Below are 25,284 nucleotides of genomic sequence, written 5' to 3' on the forward strand. Positions count from 1 at the left end.
CTGTATTAGAGTCAATACTGTATTACTGGTTCTAAGGCAGAAGAGTGGTAAGGGCTAGGCAATGGGGGTCAAGTGACTTGCCCAGGGTCACAAAGCTAAGAAATGTCTCAATCCAGATTTGAACCTAGGACTTCCCATCTTTAGGCCTAGCTCTTGAACCACTGAGCCACCCAGCTGCCCCAAGTCAGTCCCATTTTTATTACCTGTCAGTACCTCCCAATCCCACTGAGGCTAATAGCCCAGACCCTCAGGTCTGTTCCAAATTCCCTGGGCAACATGACATTGGAGCTCAGTCTGCAATTACCATTAGCCTATAGAATCACTGGATACTTCTAAGACCTAAAGAATTTGGTGAAATCTCATACTCTAATTCAGAATTTAGAGATCTTTCAGAGGCACAGACTGGGCACAAAATGGTGCCATGTAGCAGGAGAGCCAAGGTCTGAGTATCACTACCTAAACCTAACTGAAGGAAGTAAAGCCTTGTATAGGAACTATAAGCTAGCAGGTAAGGACTAATGGCCACCTCCATGCAGAGCTCTGCTGATTTATTTGTTTTGTGCCACATTGAATAGTAACTGGGACCCCTCCAACTCACCCTGAACTTTCCCCAACTTGCTTTGCTTTGCTTTCTAGTTAGATAAGCTCAGGATGATCATAGAAAACATGCTGTCCTCTTCATCCACGCTGCTGACCATGAGCATTGCGCCACCTAAGGCTCCAACCACAGTGGACCCAAGCCAAGTTGACTCACACACCACCTGTCCAGCTTGTAGCCTAGATCTGGGTCAGCAAGTCAGCAGGCTAGTACAGCGCTATGAGCAGCTCCAGGATATGGTCAACAACCTGATGATCAGTAAGCCCTCTAGGAAGCATCAGCAACAGAACCAGGTAAGTCTGGCTGGGCCTTCTGCTGTACCCAGATAGGATAGGGAGTGATGTTCCAGGGACTCAGATTTCAGTCCCCTAGTTTAAACTCCCCAAACCTCTACCTTATATCCTAATGAGATTCAAGAAGCAGGTGTCACCTGAGAGAAATCATACCTGGATACCAACCACTTTTCTTCCTCCTTATACCCTAGAGGACAGGGACTTCTTATTTTGTTGTTTCTACATGGTACTTTGAATACAGTAGGTAATAAAGGATTATCGAGAAGTAGCTAGGTGGCTCAATGGATAGAAAACCAGGTCTTAGAGATGGGAGGTCCTAGGTTCAAATCTGATCTCAAACACTTCCCAGCTGTGTGACCCTGGGCAAGTCACTTGACCCCCATTGCCTAGCCCTTACCACTCTTCTGCCTTGGAACCAATACACAGTTTGATTTCAAGAAGGAAGATGACGGTATAAAAAAATTAATCAATAAAAGATTATCAACTTGAATTAAATTGAACATAGTAGCAAGGCTCTTTTCCAAGAGCTAGGCCTTACCAAGGGAATGATCAAGGTAAGAGGTACAAGGAGCCCTGAAATTGAATTGGATAGAAATGAGGTGAGGTCCCAAGCTGGAGAAAGAAATGGAGCCATGGTAGTACCAAACTTTTAATTTCCCATGTCAAAAAGCCATGCATGCACCCAGATGGTGGTAGGGAGCTGACATGGATATTCTTTGCTATGGACTCGGAAGGATGTTGGCATAGCTTTTGTGCCAACCTTCCTAGACCCTTCAAGTATAGATGATATTAATATTTCTCCCTGCCTGAAAAGAATAGAAGGTTAGCAAAGGGTTTGGAAAGGGGCCTTAAGCCCTATATCACCAACTGCCTTATTGGACAACACCATTCAATGGAAGTAGGCATCTCAAACTCTATAGAAACATCCTCTTCATAGATTCCCTATATTCTGTTCAAATCTGGAATATAGTCACAGCTCTTTACTCTCACTTCTGCCTCCACATTTCTTACATCCCTGCCCCTCTCTTCATTCACATGGCCACCACCTTGTTCAGAGCCTCATGACTACTGCCATAGCTCCCCTGTATTTTGTCTTTCCTCTGAAGATGTATCCTCAATACAAATGCCAAATTGATATTTTTTAAAGCACAGATCTAATCATTTCACTACTGTGCTCAAGAAGCCCCAAGGGTACCCTATTGCCTCTTAAGATAAAAATACCAATTTCTCTGCTTGGCACGTAAATTCCTTTAAAAATCTGGTTCTAGACTATTTCCAGGCATCTTACACATCCTTCATTTTATACATTCTATAGCCCAGCTAAACTGACCCTCTCACTGGTTCTCACACATGTCATCTCTTCCTATCTCCATGCCTTTGGGCAGTTTTTCATTTATGCCTCTTAGAATCACTGCTTCCAAAAACACAGGATGATAGAACTGGAAGGGACCTCATATGTCACCTAGTCCACCTAGTCTAACCTTCTCATTTTATAGATCTGGAAACTGAGACCCATTGAGGTTCAGTGACTTGCATAAGGTCACACACAAACAACAACCATTAGAGTTAGGACTTGAACCCAGGTCCTCTACCTCAAAAGCTATTGATTTTTCCATATTGTCTTACTTCAAGGATCCTAGAAGAGCCATCTCAATCCCCTCAGTTGTTAGGAAACCCTCTCCCCCATCTTCTTCTTGTTCAGTTATTTCATTTGTGTCTAACTTTGAATGACCCCATTTGGGGTTTTCTTGGCAAAGATATGGGAGTGGTTTGCCATTTCCTTCTCCAGCTCATTTTATGGATGATGAAACTGAGGCCAACGGAGTTGTGATTTCCCCAGGGTCACACAGCTAATGTATGAGGCCAAATTTGAACTCAGGAAGAGGAATCTTCTTGATTCCAAATCCAGTGCTCTATACACTGGGCCACCTAGCTGCCCTCTGTCCTCCCCATATGTTTTGATATTTACTCTGTAATTATGTTATATATACTTAACATATCGTTTCCACTTACAGTATAATGTAAGTTATCTTGAGAGCATGGATACTTTCATAAAAGTTTGTTAAATGAATAAATGTTGACCAAATGAATGGATGAATGAATGAATAGGCACTTCCCACCTTCCCTGTCACATCTGCATTGATTATTCAGGACCTGAGACACCATGCAACAAAGAAACGGGACTGGTGGGGACCTACCCTCTCACCTGTGGAACACATTTCCATAGTTCTAGGTCATTAGGTAGAGAGTCTACCTGCCTGGGGGCAAGAGGAGAGGGTGCTAAGGAAAAGCAAGAGCCATCTTCCAAACACACACTGGGAAAGTACAATCACCCAGTGTTTCTTCGGTGCATTTTCTGGCGTAACTCATCTTCTTACGGACTATTGTCCATTTGTATGACTTGGCTTGGGACTTTGATATGCCCTGGAAGAAAGGCCCATGAGTTTGTGGGGAGGGGAAAGGTTATGCTAACCAACCTAAAAACGACTCTTTTGTCCTTCCTTTCTTCTCCCTCTTCCGCTTCCTCCCATCTCTCAGGATGAAGAGCTCCTAGGTCATATCCAGGCCACTATCCTTCAGGTGCAAGGTGACTGTGAGAAACTTAACATCACCACTGGCAATCTCATTGAAGATCACAGGCAAAAGCAGAAGGATATTGATGTGAGCTTTGGGCTGAGCTGCATTGTGCTTGGGGAAAGGGGCAGGGAGGAGATGGGAAAGAAGCTAGAAGCTCAGGATGTCTGCATAGCCCACCTTTGGCCCATCTGATTTCTGGTAAGGTGAGAGGAGGTATCCTCCTAACCATCTTCAAAGTGGCAACCTAGGTGCCCCACCTCCACTCATCCCCCTGCTTCAGAGTCAGACAGAAGCAAGTCTTTACTTATAGGAATGGAGGTCTTTGCCTGGGCTCAAACTTATCCCTACTCTTGACATATCCTCTCCTCTCCAAACCATTCCACTACTTCCAATGCTTTTTTTAAAAACACTTAATATTCTTTATTAGAATCAATACTTTATAGTGGTTCCAAGGCAGAAGAGTTGTAAGATCTGGGCAATGGGGGTTGAGTGACTTGCCCAGGGTCACACAGCTGGGAAGTGTCTGAAGTCACATTTGAATCCAGGTCCTTCTATCTCTAGGCCATGCTCTCTATCTACTGAGACACTTAGCCGTCCTTTGCTCCATTCAATGCTTTTTAAAATTTCGGCCTCTTCCATTCTCCTAACCTCCTACCCAGGTGCTGTACCAGTCCCTAGAGAAGCTAGAAAAGGAGAAAGCGAACAGGGAACACCTGGAGTTGGAGATCGATGTGGTGAGAGGTCATGCACACATGAGACACATTTGTGTAACAGGCCATTGTACCAGCTAATTCTATGAAACACATTAAAATTTGGGGGAGGGGGGCAGGAATACACATGGGAGAGATATAAAGATGTTGGTGGATATCTGAGGCCGCTATCAGGCAAGCAGCTGGGAAAGAGGATGTCCTCAGAGACAGCTTCAATGAAGGGAGCCTCCATTGCCCTTACCCAATGCGGGCACCTCCCTCATCTCTCCTGAGACAGAAAGCAGATAAGTCTGCCCTCGCTGCCAAGGTGAGCCGAATCCAGTTCGATGCTACCACAGAGCAGTTGAATAAAATGATGCAGGATCTGCTGGCAAAGATGACTGGCCAAGAGAAGGACTGGAAGAAAGTCCTGGACAAGCTTGTGGGAGAAATGGATACCAAGGTAAGGAGCTGGCACCCTTGGGTCCCTTATTCCCTGAGGGCCAGGCCCCTTCAGAAGGCTTGAGGAGAGAGCCAAAGAATGGACATTTCTGTGCCCGGATAGATATCCTGCAGAGTCTTCAGCTCCGTGCTGAGCTAGGTCTGCTTAGTCTCCGACTTCTCCTGATGTGCCACCTGGGTTGGGATCACTGTTCCCCCTTCCATTCCCTTTTCCTTTAGGGCTAGACCCTGGCCTGTTCTCTGCTTCCTCAGATCCCCACACTCTCCTAAATCCTAATCCTTGTTTCTCTCCTGGGGAAGCTGAATCGCCTGGAGTTAGATCCTGTGAAGAAGCTGCTTGAGGATAGGTGGAAGGCCATACGCAAACAGCTGAAGGAACAGTCCCCACTCTATCAGTCTGACGATGCTGCCACCATGAGGAGGTGAACTGGGTGGGCAGACACTGTGATATCACACTTGGGTGGGGTTGGGGTGGGGGAGAGCCAGAATGGTCTGGCACAAATGAAGGCAAAGAGGCCCCTAGAGAACACCCTGGGAGTGGCAAGACCCCACAATGAACCAACAACCTCTAAGCGGTCAGTGACTTCCCTGGCTTTGGGGAAGTAGGAGGGGAAGCAATTCAATATTCATTCCTGCCTCCCTGAAGCCTTCCACTGTGCCACCCTGGGGAGTAAGGGCCTGGGAGAGGGCTGGAGAAGGCAAGGTTCTCCTCCGGAGGCTGTCTCTGTCCCCATCTGTTCTATAATCGGAGGAGAGTTAAGTAAGCCAGAACCACCCAAGGCCTGGTATATTACAGGGAGCATAGCTCTACCTCTCAGAGTGAGTGGGGCCAACGGAATTATCCCACCCTGAGGATCATTATCCCTTGAAATCATCAACATGGCCTGGCCAACCTGCAAGGATGCAAAGTTTAGGTCCTCGCCTTTCTGATTGGCCACTAGAGGGCCCTGGCAGGCTACCTGGGAAGTTACAGATTCTTCAACTACCCACCATTCCCAAATATCTCTAGGGCACACCCACACGGAGCTGAGATGAGCTGAGAGCGCCAGACCTCTCCTTTACCAGTCCATTTTTTCTCCTGGGAGAGGAGATATATCAAGGAGAGAGAGTGGACTACTTAAAAGCTATGATAAAATTAAAGAGCCTAGATATCATATTTTAAGAAAAAAGGAAAACTACCCCAAATGCCCTAGAACCATGTTGGCAAACCTTTGGCAGGCATGCCAGAGGGGGCTGCTCCTCTCCCCCTGTCTGCATGCACCTGAGGACATTTCTCTCATGACCCACCTCTCTGCCCAGCAGTCCAAAGGGAATGCTTCCTCCCTCCCCTATCTGGGGTAAGGTGAGGACCCATGTGGTTTGAGTTGCAGTTTGGCCACTCAGTCTCCAAAAGGTTCATCATCATTATCTTAGAACAAGAAGGTAAAATAAAGTTGAAAGAATTCACCAGAGGGCAGCTGGGTGGCTCAGTGGAAAGAGCCAGGTTTGGAGTTGGGAAGACCTGGTTTCAAATCTGACCTCAGATACTTCCTAGCTCTGCAACCCTGGACGAGTCACTTAACACCAAATGGCTAACCTTTACTGCTCTTCTGCCTTGGAACCAATATTTGTCTCAATTCTAAGATAGAACATAAGCATTTTTATAGTTAAATTTAAAAAAAAATTTTTTAAGAAAGAATACATTTATCACCAACTGAAAAAGATCCCCAAATGAGAGAAGCTGTAGTACCTAAAGAGAGAAATCTGACTGACATGTTTAAATATATGGACATTAATTTACTGGTGTATGTGTGTGGCTGGGGCTGCTAGGTGGTTAGAGCACCAAGTCTAGAGTCAGGAGGACTTTCATCTAAATCTAGCCTCAGACACTTCTTAGCTGTGTGACAATCCTGGGCATGTCCCTTATCCTCAACTGCCTAGGCCTTATCTCTCTTCTGCCTCTGCTTACTTATTATTAACTGTAATAATTTTATTAGACTTTAATAATACTTCTTATTAATTCTAATAAATTTATTAGACTCTAATGTTTATTATTAACTCTAAGGCAGAAGGTAAGGGTTAAAAAAAATGACTGGCATGTGTAGTACTTTATGGAAGTGTGTATGTATTTGTGTATGTGACCATCTCGTGCATAAGCATATGCCACCTACCTTGAATCCCTAGTGAGTTCTCCAGGGCTGGAGGGGGGGGGGTATTCTCAGATAACCTTTGTTTCCATCGTGTCTACCCCCTTCTTTCTCGTGCCAGAGTTCAGCACTGTTCCAGGAGGGAGAATGGGAAAACTTTCTGGTAGTTTTTGTTTGTTTTGTTTTTACTTTGCTACAACGTGATGTGCAGGTGATTTGCCCTTGGCTTCTCTCCGAACAGGCAGCTTTTGGCACACTTCCATTGTCTTTCATGTGACCGGCCCTTAGAAACAGCTGTACCTGGACCGTGAGTACCCATATACTCCCAAGCTGTCCCCTCAGAGACCTCATTTGTGGGAAGGAGGCGGTATCTTCCTAATTTCTTAATTCTCCCCTACCTTTCTTCCCACTTGTCTCTCTCCTGGCTCTCCCATATTGAGCTAAAAATTTGTAAAGTGCTTTATAGATGGCACAGGTCTGGAATAAGGACGTCTTGGGTTCAGGCCTGGCCTCACACTTTCTAGCTCTATGACCCTGGGCAATCATTTAACCCCCATTGCCTCTCCCTTCCTATTCTTCTGTCTTAGAATTGTGAAAAGGTTTGATTTTTTAAAAATTTATTTATTTATTTTAAAATACTTTTCCATGGTTACACGATTCATGTTCTCTCCCTTCCCTAGTAAGAGGTTGTTGTTTTTAACGTCCTTTATAGACGTTAAAGCACTACATAAATTATCATTATGATTATTTACCCATTTATACCTAACACAAAGACTGCCTCCTTCCCTGGGTCTAGAGAGGTGCATTAAATGGGTGAATAAGGGGTGTAGGGAAGGAAAGGTCTAGGGCAATGGTGGTACATCTATGGCATGGGTGCCAAAAGATGGCACGCAGAATGGTCTCTGTGGGCACTCAGCCACTCTCCCCACTAATCCTCACAGAGTTTGTTACTAGAAAGGCAGAGGGCCTCAGACAGAGCTGCTCCCCTCCCCCTTTCGATCATGTATGATGACATTTTTTCCCATCCCCCGCCCCTCTGCCCAGCAGCCAATGGGAACACACAGTGGGTAAGGTGTGAGGCTCACAGGCCTCAGAGCTGGAGGGGAAGAGAACGCTCAGGCCACTCCCCTCCCCCTCTCTACACTGGCTGAGGACATACCTCGCTTCACCCCCCACTCCTCCCAGCAACCCAATGGGAATGCTTTCTCCCTCCCCTATGTGGGGTAAGGGGGGATAGGTGTGGCACTCAGTGGGGGGGAGGGCAGCACAGCACTAAGTCTAGGAGGTTGGGTGGGGGTGGGGCCTGGCACTCCATCTCTGACTGATCTAGTGGTTAGCAGTAGTCTGTAAGGATTGTGTGTGGGAACCAATGGCAGAAACTTTGGGTAATTAGGATTTTTCACGTTGCTTCCCTCCCTCTGGATAGACTCATCCCCTCAGTGCCTAGTGGCCCAGGACTGCCAGCACATCGTTCTAACCGTCCGTACACCATCTATGAATTGGAGCAAGTCCGGCAGCAAAGCCGCACGTATGGAATGGCTCTGGCTGGGGAAAGGGCTTTGGATGGGGATGTCAGACGTAGAGTCATTTCTAGAGGGTGAAGTATTTGAGTTAAGTCAAGGATTCCTGGCTTTGTGGGGAGAAGGCTTGGAGCACCAGAAATGATTGAATCATTAAGGAACATAAAAGCTCCCCTAATCCAGGGCCTCCCTAGGGTTCCAGCTACAGGTCCTAGCCCTGATCTCCCTTTTTATGGTCTATTCTCTGCTACTGCTGAGTCCTACCTGAGGATTCTCCTACTCATCTAAACCTTTGGACAACTCACCTTGAATTACAGAGCATGGAATAAAACCCGTCATCTGGGAGGATAAGAGTTATCTTGAGTTGGGTATTGGAGAGGTTAGAGGGCAAGTCAATAAGCATTTATTGAAAGAAATTAATTGATTAATAAGCATTTCTCTTAATATGGGTCAGGCACTGTGCTAAGCAAGTAGGGGTACAAAGAAATCCAAAGCATGGTCCCTCCACTCAAGAAGCTTATATTCTAATAGGGAAGACAACATACAAGTGACTACACACACACACACATACACAAGATACAGGGTATAAATACAAAGTAATCTATAGAGAAGGCCCTTTCAGCTTAAGAGACCAGGAAACACCTCTTAGAACAGGCCTGTCTTGAAGATGGAATTTGAGCCAAATCTTGAAGACCACCAGGTGAGAAGGGAGAAAGCATTCTTTCAGAAAGAATACATAGAAAGAAATCTGTGAATTTATCCAAAATAAAAGGGAAGATGAAATGGATGGAATGCAGTCAGCTTTCTTTGATCATACAAAATACACAATATTGACTCTAAGACTAAAGCTTTTTTTTTTTAAAGTAGTGGAGAAAAGTGAACCATTCTCCTCCCTTTACAGATGAAGAAGTATGAATGTTCAAAAGCTTTGCCCAGGATCATGCAACTGGGACTAAAATCTTTTGCCTTTCCGATTTTTTTAATCCCTTACCTTCTGTCTTAGAATCAATCCTGTGTATTCCTTCCAAGTGGTAAAGGCTAGGCAATGGGGGTTAAGTGACTTGCTCAGGGTCACACAGCCAGCTAGAAAGTGTCTGAGGCCTGAATCAAGGACTTCCCAACTTCAGGCCTGGATTTCTAGCCACCTAGTTGCCCCTACCATGTTGATTTTGAAGGTGGATGCTACTTGTATTTTGTCTCCCCCCCATACTGTCAAGCACAGTGCCAGGCATACAGTAGGTTTCCAATCAAGAAAAGAATTCAATAGATTTTAATAGAGGGCTTCTAAGGAAACCCTGCATTATTTAGAATAGGGGTGGGGTCTTGGTGAAATTATAGGGAGCTGACCCAAGGAAGAAGTGCATGCAAGAACACAAACCTACTGTGGGCTCAGAACAGCCGGTCAGATTCCAAGTTAGGGGTAGGGATAGGGGGAAGGGATTGAACTACCAAGCCTAGTTTGCTTTAGGACAAAGGCTAACAAACCCTCCTTCTACTCTCCCACCCCTCCAGCATGAAGCTGGGCACTGCCTTCCAACGAATGGAGCTGGGACAACTGGAAAGGAGTGTAGGCCGCCTGCATTCTATGCACTCCAAGATGCTGATGGACATAGAGAAGGTGCAGATTCATTTTGGAGGCTCAGCCAAGGCCAGCAGCCAGATGATCAGGGAGCTGATCCAGGCTCAGTGCCTGAGCTCCTCATACTATAAACGGTAGGATGGAAAGGCGGGGTCCCACCTCACCCCCAGCCCTGCAATGTAAGGTGCTGGGTTCAGGAGGAGGGTCCTTCGTAAGATACGAGACAAAGTCCTGGGGCAACTCTTGCCATTCTGATTACCTCAAGGTTCTTTCTTGACCTCTGATCCCATAGGGTTCTATTCCCTACCCCAAGGCTGGGGGGGGGGGGCCGGGAATGAAAGAGAAAAGGTTAAAATCTGTGTATTTATCCAAGATAACAGAGAAGATGAAATGGATGGAATGCAGTCAGCTTTCTTTGCTCATTTTTCTCATATTCTGTGTGTGTGTTTGTGTGTATGTATGTATGTGTGTATACACACACGCACTGGACTAATGTCGATCTACACTTTTTGTTTGGGAATATACATATGAGTCACTTAACATGAAGCACCTACTATGTGCTAGACAATTGTGCTAAGTGCTGGAGATACACAAAGGCAAAAAAAACCAACACTGTGTGTCTGTCCTCAGTTCCCAATGCCTCTTTACCAGTTTTCCGGTCTAGGACTTGGCCCTTTTTATGCTATACTTTTTTGTATCTTCTGCCAACCCATGAGCCTCCCCCTTCTCCTTTCTACCTGGGGAGGGGGCATAGAGTATCCATCAGCCTCTGACTCTTCAAAGAGATCAGTTCAGCTCATCTTCTACCATCCTGCTTCATCACCTTGGTCATGGTTCCCTTGGGTCCCCCATGGCTATTGTCTCTCGTAGGATTCAAGACATACCGGATTACTCCTTCATGTCAGTGCCACGTCGATGCGGTGGCAGCCATACACTTACCTTCCCCTACCGCCGCTACACCCGACTACAGCACCTGGCTCAGTGTATCTATCCAACAGAAGACTTACAGACCTCCTTGAAGGTATGGGGGCATTGGCTGGGCAGAACTGCCCAAGATCGGGGGCAAAGAAGGCAGGACTCACTGCTTTAGAACCATAGATCTTAAGGTGTGGGAAAATGTTTTTTCTCTTTCATTTTTTCCACACCTTGCACCTGTGTTTCCCAGCTGTCACTCATAGGAAGTTCTCACTTCTCATTGAAAAGCAATGCATTCAGGCAGTAGGTGGGAAGGGCTGGGAGAGAGTTAAAGGGAGGCCTCTAAAGTCCCCCCACCCTTCTTCCAGGCAAGGAGTTCTTAACATGGAGTCCATGAATTTACTTTTAAAAATTGGGTGGGGGACAGCCAAGTATCTTAGTGGGTAGAGAGCCAGACCTGAAAATAGGAGGTCCCGAGTTCAGATTTGGCCTAAAACACTTCCTATCTGTGTAACCCTGGGCAAATTATTTAACCCTAATTCCCTAGCCTTTACCACTCTTCTATATGGGTTGTAAGACAGAAGATAAGGATTAAAAATGCTTTAAAAATATAATTATATATCAAGAAAACAGATTTCTTTTGTAGTCCTGTATATTTTGTTTTGTTTGAAAACATTCTGAACAGGAGTCTACAGGCTTTTTTGTCCATAAAACAAAAAATTAAGAACTCCTGATGTACATATGGGTAACTGATGCAAGTTGGTAGTTTGAAGGTGAAAGGTCTTGGGTGCCACCATAGTGACAGAGGTATATCCTTGCAGCATGAGGTGGACATCTTAGGCCTGGATGGACACATCTACAAGGGACGGTTAGAGACAAAGCTGCCTGGAATCCCAAGCAAGGAGGGTGAGTATGTGCAGAATCCCCTGTATCCCTATATTGTAGAGTGAAGAATAACTGGTTCTAGGATGACTTTTACTAGGCAAGTTTGTTAGTACTGCAGGGCATTAGATCTCTGGGCAATCAATCAATACACTTTTATAAAGCACCTACTGTGTGCCAGGCACTATGTTAAGCACCAAGGAAGCAAAAGATAGTCCCTGCCCTTAAGGAGATTACAATCTAATGGAAGAGACAAGAAAATAAATATAGGCTATATAAATGAGCTATATACAAGGATGGGCAGCTAGGTGATATGATGCATAGAGTGCTGGAAGATAGGAGTTAAAATCTGGCCTGTGTGTAAGTCACTTAATCTTGTTTTGCCTCAATTTCCTCATCTGCAAAATGAGCTGGAAAAGGAAATGGCAAAACACTCCAGTGTCTTTGCCAATAAAAACTCCAAATGGGGTCACAATAAGTCTGATATGACCAACAGATGACTAAACAAGAGGAAGTAATTGGACTAGATCTCTAAGATTCCTTTCAGCTCTAAACTGGTGATCCTAAGAGCCACATTCTTTGCTCTTGGGCTTTCTATCTAACAAGAAACAAGGCAGTGGGTCCCTTTGCCCCATGATCCCTGAAGATAACCATGCCCATCTTTCTGCTTGGAACTTACCCTTTTTACCTACTGCTCTTCTTCCTCATACCCTTTTGTCGTATCTAGGTCCTTTAAAGAACAAACCAAAGTCCATCTGTCCAGTTGGGCACAATAGGCAATCCCCTTCAAGACCACAGAGTGCTCAGTTGGTGCCTTCCTTGGCAGGTAATTATTTGGCTGCTTCTCCTGGATTCCTTCTCTCTCCCATTTCCAAAAATCAATACTGTACATTGGTTCCAAGGCAGAGAAGAGTGGAAAAGGCTAGGCAATGGGGGTTAAGCCACTTGCCCAGGGTCACACAGCAAGGAAGTGTCAGAGGTCCATGGACTCTGACACTTCAGGGAGGGAGAAAGGGCTATGGACCCTGGAGAAAGAAAGAGTTCAAGGTCTGGGAAGAATGGGATAGAAGGTCAAGATTGGGCTGAGGTATCCCCTAGTCCTGGATTCTGTGGTTGATGTAGGGTTTTGCCTACATTTTTTCTGGGAGGCTGGTTGGTACTTCTTTAAGCTGTGGTGGCCAGTGTGATCATAGGGGGAGGGTGGTCACAATCTCTTCCACAGGTCTCAAAACAGGCAGACAAATCTCCCTATCCATAGAGTGGTTTCCTCCCCATGTTTCCCAAGAGCTTTCAAGAACAGTACTGTCCAGAGAGCAGAACTAAGAGTAATGGGAAGGGGCAAAAGGAGGCTTGATGGAAGGAAAAACTTCCTAAGGGGAAGGAAAAACTTCCTAAGGGGCCATACCAAAGTGGAATGAGATGGCTTGCAAGGTGATGGGCTCCTCTGGCTGTAAGCATTAACAAAAAGATAATTATTCAGTTGTATTTTAAAGGGAAATTCTCACTCAGTTATGACTGCTTAAGATCGTTCCTGAGATTATTTATGACAAAGAATGCTATCCACCTCCAAAGAGCTGTTGGAGTCAGATGCAGATCAAAGCATGTGATTTTTCACATTAGTTTATTTACAGTTTTATTCTGGGGGCTGGGTTTTCTATGAGTATTCTTTTACAACAATGACCAATATGGAATCATGTTTTGCATGATAATACATGTATAACCCAGATCAAATTGCCTCCCATCTCTGGGACAAAGGAGGGAAGGGAGAGAGACAATTTATTTATTTAATTTAAATTGTTTTTTCACATGGTTACATGATTCTTGTTGTCTCCTTCTCTTCCTCCCTTCCCCCTCCCAGAGTTGACATGCAATTCCACTGGATTATACATTTTATTTTTATTCACTTATATTTTTTATGAGACAATTTAGATCTTATAGTCATTTCAGAAGATGTATGTTGAAAATTGTTATTACATGTAATTGGGAAAATGAAATATCTTTGAATAAAAAATAGAAAAAAAAGATGGTTCCCGAGGTCCCTTTCTAAAGTTCTAGGATTATGGAATTGATATATATCTCCTGGGACTTCAAGACTGAAGGTGGGAAGGGGCCCAGGTATATCTTAAAGGAAGCTCTACCAGAAATATGGGGTATAGTGAAAAGAATACTGGACTGGGAAATAGGCTCCCTATGCCTACTTTGATACCAGTTAGCTGTGTGCCCTAGGGTAGGTTAATTCCCTTCTAGATAAATTGAAAATTTGGGGCTAGAGAAGGGAAGATGCCCTGTGGCTAGAATTTAGGGGCTGAGCAGGCCTGCTCTGTGGCACTGCCTGATGCCCTTGGAAAAGGCCAGTGGTCAGTCATCCTCCTATTTATAGAGCCTCTAATATAGTTTTAGGTTGTTCAGACCTTGCCTAAAACCCTAGGGCAGGGGTCCCCAAACTATGGCCTGTGGGCCACATGTGGCCCCCCTATGGCCATTCATTCTGCCCCCACCACACTTCCGGAAGTGGCACCTCTTTCATTGGTGATCAGTGAGAGGAGCACTGTGTGTGGCAGCATGGCAAAGCATGGCTTCGCTCCCGTACAGTACTACCTTACTGTGACATAATCCTTTGCTTGGCGGCTTGTTCTGAGAGTAACTGAATGAGAACAAGGCACTGCACAAAGGATTATGTGGCTGCACAATGGAAGACGTCAGCATGGTGAGCAGAGATCTGGAGGAGGGGATTCCGCACTGTGTATACTGCTGCCCAGTATAGTGGTGGCAGTGATGGGCCTGTGCAAGTGTGACAGACCCATCACAGCCAGTGCTGCAGCCTCCACTATCCCAGACAGCCATATGCAGATTTGTTCATAGTTTGTTTTTTTTTATAGTTCAGCCCTCCAACAGTATGAGGGACAGTGAACTGGCCCCCTGTGTAAAAAGTTTGGGGACCCCTGCCCTAGGGAATGTATATCTAAGGAGGAATCTTAACCTTAGCCCTGTCATCTTCACTTCCACTAGAGTTTTAAACAACAGTAGTATGTGAATTCCTGTACCAACCAGTGTAAGTTATGTCCCAAAAGGAATCCTTACAAGAAGTGTTGGGAGGCCCATTTATTTTGCATTTCAAAAGATATAAAGGGGCCCTTTGAACTTTTTTTTTTTTTGCTTAATTTAGGAGTAGGAGCTCAGAACTTAAAACTTGCACCACTATAGCCACTCTGTACCCTAAACTTGAAGTTTGCCCTACAACCAACCCTGCACTTATTTCTGTGGCCATTATGATCCTGGTGAGATGAAGCAAACCCAAGTTCCTGCCCCTTTGGCCCTACCAAGCAGGGAAAAATTCCTTAGCATGTGTTTCTAGTATAATTCTTCTGGACTATGTCCCCTCTCAGAAATTAACTAGGTACCATAGGGAAGGTGCCAGCAGTCTTAACCCGTTTTTTTTCTTTTCTCTCTAGCCCAGCAAACGAAGGGCAGACCTGTTTCTTCTCAGGGTCGCCTCACACAACTTAATGCCACCCACCCACCAAGCCCCACAACTATTAACCCCAATAACCTCCCCTAATAGACTAGAGGATGTCTATTGAGGTGTACATGGATGTCCTCCACTTTATCCTGGCTGAAGACCAAACAGGGATACCCTGGACCTCGGGAAAATATACCTTCATGCGTAGAACTTGCCAATAAATGTTTGCAAAGAAGAAGGCTGAGAGTTTGTGTTCACCCACTGGGGGAGTGGGAGGGGAGGGAGTGGGTGTGCACAGAACAAAGGGCAAGATGGTAGTTCCTTGCTGTTCTCCTTGTCTCATGGTTCTGAATGGAGAGTCTTTTTCTGAGACTCTCCAACCCTGAGATCATCCCCAGCCAAATGTGGGGTGAGGCTCCTCTGAAAGGTGAGGATGAGGTACGGGTACAGGCCTGACCCAATTTGCACCTTTCTAGATTATAGTGGCCTAAATCATGCTGTATAATGACCTCACATGATTGGAATTTGCCTGGTTTGTGGTGTGAAAGTTCTTCCAATGTGCTCAGGATTCCTCATCTGGAAATCTATGGACCATAGTTGCAGTTTTAGAGTTGGAAAAGACCTTCGAGATCATCTCATCCCTGGTAAATAAACTGTCTGCTCTGGTTCTAACCCTCCATGTCCAGGGTAAGTACGAGCTTTCTCTTAGATGAGGGGGAAGCCAAGATGAGTTGGGGATTGGGGTGGGGAGACCAGGGAAGTCCCAATGTTGCACTACCTGTGGGTGGGATGCTGCTCTGAGTGAAAGGAGAAAGAGGGCACTACCAGATGTTGGCTTTCTTTTTCTTTTTTAAACCCTTACCTTCTGTCTTAGAACCAATAGTATGTATTAATTCCAAGGCAGAAGTGGGGGGAGGGGAGGAAGGGCTAGGCAACTGGGGTTAAGTGACTTGCCCAGCGTCAGACAGCTGGGAGATGTCTCAGGCCAGATTTGAATCTAGGACCTCATGTCTCTGGGCCCGGCTCTCATCCTACTGAGCCACGTAGTTGCCCCCTACCGGCTACTTTCTTGACCATCAGCATGGAGTTGTTTAGACAGCTAGGTGGCAAAGTGAATAAAGTGCTCAGCTTGGAATCAGGAAGATTCATCTTCATGAGCTCAAATCTGGCCTCAGAAACTTATTTTAGCTGGGTGACCCTAGGCAAGTCAAGACATTTAACTGTTTGCCTCAGTTTACTCATTTTTAAAAATGAGCTGGAGAAGGAAATGCAACTTTGCCAAGAAAACTCTAAATGGAGTCCCAAAGTTGGACAATGGAAACAACTGAACAACAACAACATGGGGTCTCTTGTGGCATGCATCCATTTCCAAATTCCAAAAGCTGCCCTGCCCCTTAGGAGGCTGCTCCCACTCTTTATTCATAAATACTCTGCTCCTAGGTATCTCACTGATACCTAGATCTCTGTCAGTGGGGGTGCCTTAGGCTAAGCATTTAGCCTGCCCTTCCTGTGTTTATCTTCTCCTTCTCTTCTCCCTGAGGCATAAGCTGGCTTTCCTCCTGAGCAGAGCAGAGTTATGTCCAGAATGAGGAAATTCAGAGAATTAGAAGGCCTGGCATTCCGAACCACTCATCTCAAATTCCTCTGGAGTGGCACAAATTTGCAGATCCTTGCACTCCTCACTGTTTGTTCCCTTGACCTAGAAAATGAGTGCTGGGTCTGAAAGGAACACTAGGGATGTCAATATTCCTGTCCAGACACTCCTTCCCTTCAACTTTAACTCCTCCTGGAAGCACCTCCACTAGGACGGCAGTGAGCAGGGGTGCACAGAACCGGTCTCACATGCACATCCCTTGACTCTCTTGGGTCTTCTCTAGACTTAACAGACCTTCCCTACCAGGATTGAAGAAGTGCCTGGGTGAGGTAGGGGATGATGATGAAGGGTCAACTTGAGTTCTATTAGACTGAATGGAGAGGGAATTCCCAGAAGAGTTATTCCCATGGCAGGGGCTGAGAGTATATAGGGTGTGACAAACTATTAAATGCCCAAGGTACCCTGTTAGGTGATGGGATGGGGATATCCAAGACTAAGCAAAAGGCCCTCAAGGAATTTACCATAGGGAGACTGCATCCATGTGCAATACAAGATAATTTGGGGAAGGAAAGGAAACCACCGACTGGGAACATCAGGGAAGGCTTAGTAGACCCTTTTTATACCAGTTCTCTCCTGCTCTGCCACCTATAGAGGATAACCTACCTTATCTAGCTCTTGCTTCCTTGTTAGTCTTCTCCAGTTCTTCATGACCCCTCTTGGGATTTTCTTAGTAGAGATCCTGGAGTGGTTGGCCATTTCCTTCTCCAGCTCATTTGATGAGGAAACATAGGTAAAGGTGAAGTGACTTGCCCAGGGTCAAACAATAAGAATCTGAGGCCAGATTTTAACTAAGAAAGCTGTGTGTTCCTGATTCCAAGCCCAGTGCTGTATCTACTATACCACCTAGTTGCCCTCTCTTGCTCTAAGGTGTAATCAAATCAACACTACCCTTGTCTTTGCAGAGATCATGCCAATGAGGCAAGGAGGTTCCCAATGGCTCCACTCACCATCCCTGGGACTCCCCAGCCAAAACACCAACCCCTGGCCACCACTCTATATTGTCTCTCCCGGTTAGAAAGTAAGCTTCCTGAGGGCAGATGGTCTCATTTTGTGTTTGTATCCCCAGTGCTTAGTTATAGGTGCTTAAGCACAGAGTAGATTCAGTTGCTGGTAGTTGTATCTATCTCTTCATGACTCCTTTTGGAGTTTTTTTGGCAAAGATACTGGAGTGGTTTGCCACCCCCTTCTGCAGCTTATTTTGCAGATGAGAAAACTGAAGCAAACAGAGTAAAATGACTTGTTCAGGGTCACATAAGAAGTGTCTGAGATTGAATTTGCACTCAGGTAGGGCTGGCTTCCAGGCTCAATACTACACCACCTACTAGCTCCAGAAAGTATTTAATGAGTGCTTTTTCACCCATTCATTTATTTCTTTATTCATGCATAGAGGAAATGGAGAGGTTTGGAATCAGGGAAAACTGAGTTCACACCTAATCTCAAGACAATAGCTGTGTGACTGTGGGTAAATCACTTAATCTCTTGCCTCATTTTTCTCATCTGTAAAGTGGAAGCACATCCCAAGGTTGGTTTGAAAATCAAGCCTTAATAAACCTTAATAAAAGTAAGTTAAATAATAAAATATTATTTTATTTTATAATATATATTATATATATATAATATAATAATAAAATAAAATAAATAAAAGTACTTAAAAATAAGTAAGCCTTAATAAAACACTACATTAATTCTAGCTATTGTCTTTCTTTTCAACTAAAGTGGTTCCTGAATTAAGCATTAAGGGAACACAACGACTGCAGAGACAGACTAATTCTGGTCACAGGGATGTCCTACGCCAATAAAATGATGACACTTGACAATAGGAGGCTGGATGTGGACGCTAGGAAACTTCTTGGAGCTCAATTGTTTGGTTGGCATAATTTGTGATGGTTAGTTAGAAGACAGGTATCAAAAGGCCTCAAATTCCAAGCTGAGGAGTTTATATTTTTTCCTAGAGACATTGAGGAGCCATGGAAGGTCTTGGAACAGGATAACGACACTGTCAGACTAATTCCTTAGGAAGAGAATTTTGGCAGCTATTTGGGGCTAGATTAGAAAGGGGAGACATGGAATACAGGAAGATCCACTCCAAGACTCTGGCAATATTTTAGGTGAGACATGAGCATCTAAATTAAGGGAATAACCCTGTAAACCAAGAGAAGGGGACAGATATGGGAAACATGGAAGTGTTATCAGCAAGGCTTGACTACTGACTAAGGGTGGAAAAAGTGCAGAAGAAGGAAGAATGACTCAGTTTATCAACGTGGGTGAATGGGAGGGTGATAAAACCACAAAAGAAATAAGGAGGGAGCAGCTAGGCAGCTCAGTCGATTGAGTGCCCAGTCTAGAGATGGAAGATCTTGGGTTCAAATTTGGTTTCAGATACTTCCCAGCTGTGTGACCCTGTGCACCCAGTCCTTATAGCTTTTTTTTTTTAACCCTTACTTTCGGTCTTAGAATCAATACTACATATTGGTTCTAAAGCAGAAGAGCAGTAAGGGTTAGGCAATGGGGGTTAAGTGACTTGCCCAAGGTCACACAGGTAGGAAGTATTTGAGGCTAGATTTCAAACCAGAACCTCTCATCTCTAGGCCTGGCTCTCAATCCACTGAGTCATCCAGCTGCCCCCCCTTACAGCACACTCTTCTGTCTTGGAACCAATATACTATATTGATTCTAAGACAAAGGGTAAGGGTTTTTTAAAAATTCAACATGGTAGAAGCAGCTAGGTGGTTCAGTGGATAGAGCACCAGGCCTAGAGACAGGAGGTCCTGGGTTTGAATTTGAACTCAGACATTTTGTAGCTGTGTGAACCTAGACAAGTCACTTAACCCCCATTGCCTAGCCCTTACCACTCTTCTGCCTTGGAACCAATACACAGTATTGGTTCCAAGGCAGAAGGTAAGGGTTTTTAATTTTAAAATGGAAATTTTTAAAGTACTATATATAGAATATAATTTAAAATTTTTTTTTTAATTTTAATTAAAAAATCAAAAATTTAATTTAATTTTAAAAGATTGAGAAGTGAGTGGATTTTGAAATTGATCTGGGGAGCCTAGAAGATTCTGTCTGATTTTTTTTTTAAACCCTTGTGTTCCATCATAGAATGAATATTGTATATTGGTTCCAAGGCAGAAGTAGGGTAATGGCTAGGCAATGGGGGTTATCTATGTAGATAATTTCTACGTCTATATATTTATTGCTAGTCTTTCTCCTGTGCTCCAATCTCACATTACCAAATGTCACTTAGATTTTTCAAACTAGAATTCCCATATAGAAATCTCAATCTCAATACGTTGAAAACAAAACTCATTACCTTTTCCCTCATACCCATCTCTCTTTTGGACTTTGCTATTTCAGCTAGGTGGTGCAGTGGATAGGGCACTGGGCCTAGAGTTGGGAAGACTCATCTTGAGTTCAAATCTGGCCTCAGACACTTCCTAGCTTTGTGACCCTGGGCAAGTCACTTCATCTTGTTGGCCTCAATTGTCAAATGAGCTGGAGAAGGAAATGGCAAACAATCACTCTGGTATCTCTGCCAAGAAAACCCTAAATGAAGTGATAGTCAGACAGGACTAAAATAACCAAACAACAAAATTTCTGCAGAGTCCCATAATCACCTTAGTGTCTCAAGTTCATAACCTTGGTGTAATCCTTGCCTTCTCACCAGCTCACTTGGCCAATCAGTTGTCAAATCTTTTTGTTTTTACCTCCACAGCATCTCAGGCGTCCTCACTACTCAGCTACCACACCAGGTCTCCAGCATCGCTCATCTGGACTATTGCCACAGACTCTTAGACAGTCTCCATGTCTTAATTCTTTCCCCACTCCAATCTATCCTTCACACAGTTGCCAAAGTGATTCTCCTAAAGTCTGGTCATAGAACAGCCCTTCCCTCTCCACAACCCATTCAGTAAACTTCAGTGGCTCCAAGTTACCCCTGAGATCAGCCCTCTTCTTTTTTTGTTTTTATCTCATTTTGGTTTTTAAAGCTTTTCACAACCTGAACCCAACCTAGCTTTCCAGAAGACTCATAGGTTACTTCCCTTTGGATCCTCTAGGTATGGCTCAGATAAACTGACCTACTCCTATTCCTCAAATAGGACATTCCAACTTCCCTCAGGGCCTTTTCACTAGCTGTCCCCCATATACTCCCTTCTCACCTCTGATTGGCAAAATCCCTCCCTATAAGAGGCAGCTCAAGTACCACCTATTACAGGAAGCCTTTCTTGTTTATCCTTCCAAAGACTTGGTCTTCCCTAACTACTTTATTTTATTTATTCATTTAATTTGTTGTTGTTACTATTCAGTCATTTAGTCATTTCTGACTCTTCCTGATACCATTTGGGGTTTTCTTAGAAAAAATACTGGAGGGCAGCTAGGTGGCTCAGTGGATAGAGCACCAGACCTGGAGTCAGGAAGACCTGGGTTCAAACATGGCTTCAGACACTTCCTAGCAGTGTGACCCTGGGCAAGTCACTTTTTAATCCTGTTTGCCTAGCCCAGTGATGGTGAACCTATGGCACAGGTGCCAAAGATGGCACATAGAGCGCTCTTTGTGGGCACACAGCCACCCCCCCACCCCCGCCAACCCCTAGTTTGTTAGTAGAAAGGCAGAGGGACTCAGGCAGAGCTGCTCCCCTCCCCCTCTCCATTGTGCCTGATGAAATTTTTTCCCATCCCCACTCCTTTCCCAGCAGCCAATGGGAGCACACAGAGGGTACTGTGGGTAGCTCATAGGCAACAGAGCTGAAGGGGAGCAGAGTGCCCAAGCCACTCCCTTCCCCTTCTCTACACTCATTGAGGACATGCTTCATATGACCCACCCATCTGCTCAGCAGCCCAATGGTGGGAGTGCTTTCTCCCTCCCTTGTGTGCAGTAAGGGGGAGGGGGCAGGGCATGCTCAGCACTCTGTCTCTAAAAGGTTTGCCATCACTGGCCTAGTCCTTGCCCTTCTGTCTTAGAATTGTTACTAAGACAGAGAGTTAAGAAAAAAGATATTGAAATGATTTGCTATTTCCTTCTCAGCCCATTTACAGATGAGGAAACTGGCAAACAGGGTCAAGTGACTTGCCCAGGTTCACACAGTAAATATGTGTCTGAGGCCAGATTTGAACTCCTGTTCTCCTGACTCCAGGACCCTTTATCCACTAGGCCACCTAGCTGACCCTACCTCATATTTATTTATATTTAAATACCATTTATTTTGCTTTTATTCTGCTTATATCTATTCTGTTGGTTTAGTCTATATATCCAGGCCTTTGCCTGGAACATAGTAAAAACTTAATAAATGCTTATTCATCTGTTGATTTCTAAATGTCTGATAGTGAAAGGGAAAGATAGAGGTCAGTAGCAGAACAGAGAGGTTTTCTGGTTGGTTTTAAGGATGGGAGTAGATCTGAGCCTATAATTACTCATTTAGAGCTGGAAGGAATCTAAGAGGGCAATTAGTCCAAACCTCTTCATTTTGCAGATGAGAAAACTGAGGCCAGTAAAGATATTTAACTTGACTAGGATCTTACGAGAAGGTAAACAGAACCAGAATCCAAACCCAGATTCTCAGATGCTGCATCCAACAAGGCTCCTTCCACCACCTGACTTAAGTCAACAAAGGACAAGATCCTAGAGGAGGGAGGAGATGATCCCAGACAAGAGCTCTGAGGAGAGGGTTGGGAGAATAAATAGAGAGGCTGGCCTTTGGGAGGAAGAAGGACCTTTCCTTCATCAGAGAAGATAAAGTTAGAAATGAGAGGTGTTGAGATAGGGGTCGAGACAGATGGCAGTTGAGAACATGTTGTGTAATTAGAATCTGTTACCCTAAAAACTAAGATTCCTAGGCAAAAAAAATTTACGATTTCCAGCAAAACTACAATTCCCAGAACCCCACTCACTTCCTGTTGTTACATGCTGATGTAGACAGGATATAAATTGGGTGGAGGTCCATCTCTCAGTCGCTTTTCCTTCCTGTGGCAGCTTTGGTGGATCAGGGATTTTTGAGCAAGTAGAAAACTTAGTCACATGGTTCTATTTTGTCAGATAATAAACTTTATAAAAATACTTGAAGTATTAGATATTAATTTAAATCCTACAACATGGCATTGTCATGGTGGTGTAGAAGGCATGAACTTAAAAAAAAACCTCTTGCTTTCTGTCTCAGTAACAGAAGGGCAAGGGCTAGGCAAATTGACTTGCCCAGGGTAACACAGCTAGAAAGTGTGAGGCCAGATTTAAACCCAGGTCCTCCTGACTCCAGGTCTGGTACTATCTAGCTGCCCAAGATATGGGCTTCTGAGGTACAATAAGGGATGTAAGAAAGTTCTTGTCTTGTGGTCAGGAAGATCTGAGTTCAAATTTTGATGCAGACACTAGTTGTGCGACTCTGGAAAGGTCACTGAACCTGTTTCCTTATCTATAAAATAGTACTTCCTGGGATTTTTGCAAAATGATCTAATATATGTAATTTATTGTTTCGGTAAGTTTTCAGTTATGTTGGACTCTTCGTGACCTCATGTTTTTGTTTTGGCAAAGATACTGGAATGCTTTGTTGTTTCCTTCTCTGGCTTGTTTTACAGATGAGGAATCAGAGGCAAACAGTAAAATTAAGTGACTTGTCCAGGGTCACACAGCTAGAAAAATATTTGAGACTAGAGATTTGAACTCAGATCCTCCCAACTCTAGGCCTGGCTCTCAATCCACTGTGCCACCTAGCTACCCTAATGGATGTAAAGTACTTTACAAACTTCAAAGTGATATATATATATGTATGTATGTATATATAAAAAGCACTTAGAAGTGCTTGTTAACATTATCATTATCTGTGTAGTGAGTGAGAATAGCCTTGTGGACTTGAGAAGAAGTTTGTGAGTCAACTAGGTGGGTCAGTAGATAGAGAACCAGGCCTAGGGTTGGGAGGATCTGGGTTCAAATTTGACCTTGGATACTTCCAAGCTGCGTGACCCTGGACAAGTCACTTAACTCTAATGACCAAGCCCTTCAGGTTCTTCTATTTTGGAAGTAATAGTTAGTATTGACTCTAACATAAAAGGCAAGGGTTTAAAACAAAAAAAGAGATTTGGAATAATCTCTTTAGGATAATAGGTTAGAGTCAAGTGACAAGAATAATAACAAAAACTCAAAAGGGATGTAATCTACATGGTTATCTGACTTTTCCCCAAAATGATGCCTTGGTTATTGGGGGGAGGGGGAGGAGGGAGATACCTGGGAATTTAAATGTAATAAAGAAATTAAGATATTTCAGTATATGTGCTGCCTAAGTGAGCACTTTAAAAAAAAATTAAAATATCCACTTAGCAAACTAGGTGTAATGGCAAGCCGTAGTGGGGTAATCCTGGATGGAGCATTGGACAAGACAGCCAAGGGTGGAGGACCAGGGAGCAGTAAGGAAGAGCTGAATGGCAGTCAAGTGATCTGACCCTCTGGAGACTGGGCCCACTGCCTCAGTGACCTTTATTCAGGGAAGAGAAGCAGCAGTGAAAGGGGTTTTCTGATCTCCTTGCAGTTCTCTGCTGAGACAGGTGCCCAATTCAGGGGCTCCCCCACCCATGCTGGTGGGCCTACTTGACCTCCCACTTGGGGTGCAAGGTCAGGGGACATCAGTGTTCTCTAAAAGAAAAGATGGTGATGGTTACTAGAAGTCTTCCCTCCCCTCTACCACCCAGTGTGGGTGTTGGAAAGAAATGAGGGGTGCTCCACAATGGGTGCCAACATGGAGGGGAAGTATCTAGTTACACTGATATTGCTGGATCTTCTGGGAAGTGGGCTCTGCTGCGAGGGGTGTCCGGATCCTTCCTCCCTGATGGCCCTGGGAAGGTCTTGCTTAACAGGCTGGGTTTGTTCTCAGTGAGTGGCATGAGGGATACAAGCAAGCACTCAGTCCATTTTCATTTCCCTCAGTTTCTCCCAAGGATGGAGCCAGATCGGGCTCTCCTTTCTGAAGCCCAAACTGAAGTTCTACGGGGGAAGCAGGAGACAGTTTCTCCCACACCACCACTCACTTGGAGTGATAGCCACTCCCAAGCCTCAGCAGATTCGTAAGTCACTAGAATCTTAGGGATTCAGGCCACAGCCTTCTACCTTGCTTAACCCCAAAGTACCCTTCTCTGGAGATGGTTCAGCTATCCACATCTGACCTGGTTAGTCCTCCCAGAGAGGACACAACTTTCTCACCCAAAAGGGACTCCCCCTTCCAATGGGGGAAGAGAGAAGTTGCCTGTGTGGGAAGAGGCCCAGGGTTCGGTTACTTAGATCTAGTCTTAGAGGCCCAATCCTTCATTTCAAAGATAAGTCAGAGGTTAAGTGATTTAACTCTGGTCATTCAGGCTGTAAATCTTGGAAGGATTTGAACTCGAGTCAAAAAGCTTCCAAACTGTATGAAGGTACCTGCTCAGTAGTGTCTGGCCATGCTGGGACATCTTAGCAAACAAAACTGAAAGGGGAGTATAGTTTGTGACAAGTGTGTGGGAGGAGGCCTCCGCTTTCTATTCCAGTTACAGAGGGGTTGCCCCTCCTCT

At 44.6% G+C, this 25,284-nt stretch overlaps 1 protein-coding gene across 1 annotated transcript in view; it reads left to right on the forward strand.

Moving 5' to 3' along the window:
- The window catches only part of QRICH2 (glutamine rich 2), a 29,804-nt gene extending 14,465 nt beyond the window's left edge, over positions 1 to 15,339 (forward strand). Inside the window, exons 9-20 of the mRNA XM_056817098.1 lie at positions 637 to 891; positions 3,430 to 3,552; positions 4,128 to 4,202; positions 4,456 to 4,620; positions 4,920 to 5,041; positions 6,987 to 7,052; positions 8,172 to 8,273; positions 9,778 to 9,978; positions 10,715 to 10,865; positions 11,581 to 11,665; positions 12,369 to 12,467; positions 15,094 to 15,339. Of these exons, the coding sequence (XP_056673076.1) occupies positions 637 to 891; positions 3,430 to 3,552; positions 4,128 to 4,202; positions 4,456 to 4,620; positions 4,920 to 5,041; positions 6,987 to 7,052; positions 8,172 to 8,273; positions 9,778 to 9,978; positions 10,715 to 10,865; positions 11,581 to 11,665; positions 12,369 to 12,467; positions 15,094 to 15,200 (1,551 nt within the window). The 3' untranslated portion in view covers positions 15,201 to 15,339. The remainder of the gene's footprint in view (positions 1 to 636; positions 892 to 3,429; positions 3,553 to 4,127; positions 4,203 to 4,455; positions 4,621 to 4,919; positions 5,042 to 6,986; positions 7,053 to 8,171; positions 8,274 to 9,777; positions 9,979 to 10,714; positions 10,866 to 11,580; positions 11,666 to 12,368; positions 12,468 to 15,093) is intronic.
- Positions 15,340 to 25,284: the final 9,945 nt, after the last annotated feature.

The sequence above is a fragment of the Monodelphis domestica genome, chromosome 2 (assembly GCF_027887165.1).
Source record: "Monodelphis domestica isolate mMonDom1 chromosome 2, mMonDom1.pri, whole genome shotgun sequence".
NCBI lineage: Eukaryota > Metazoa > Chordata > Mammalia > Didelphimorphia > Didelphidae > Monodelphis > Monodelphis domestica.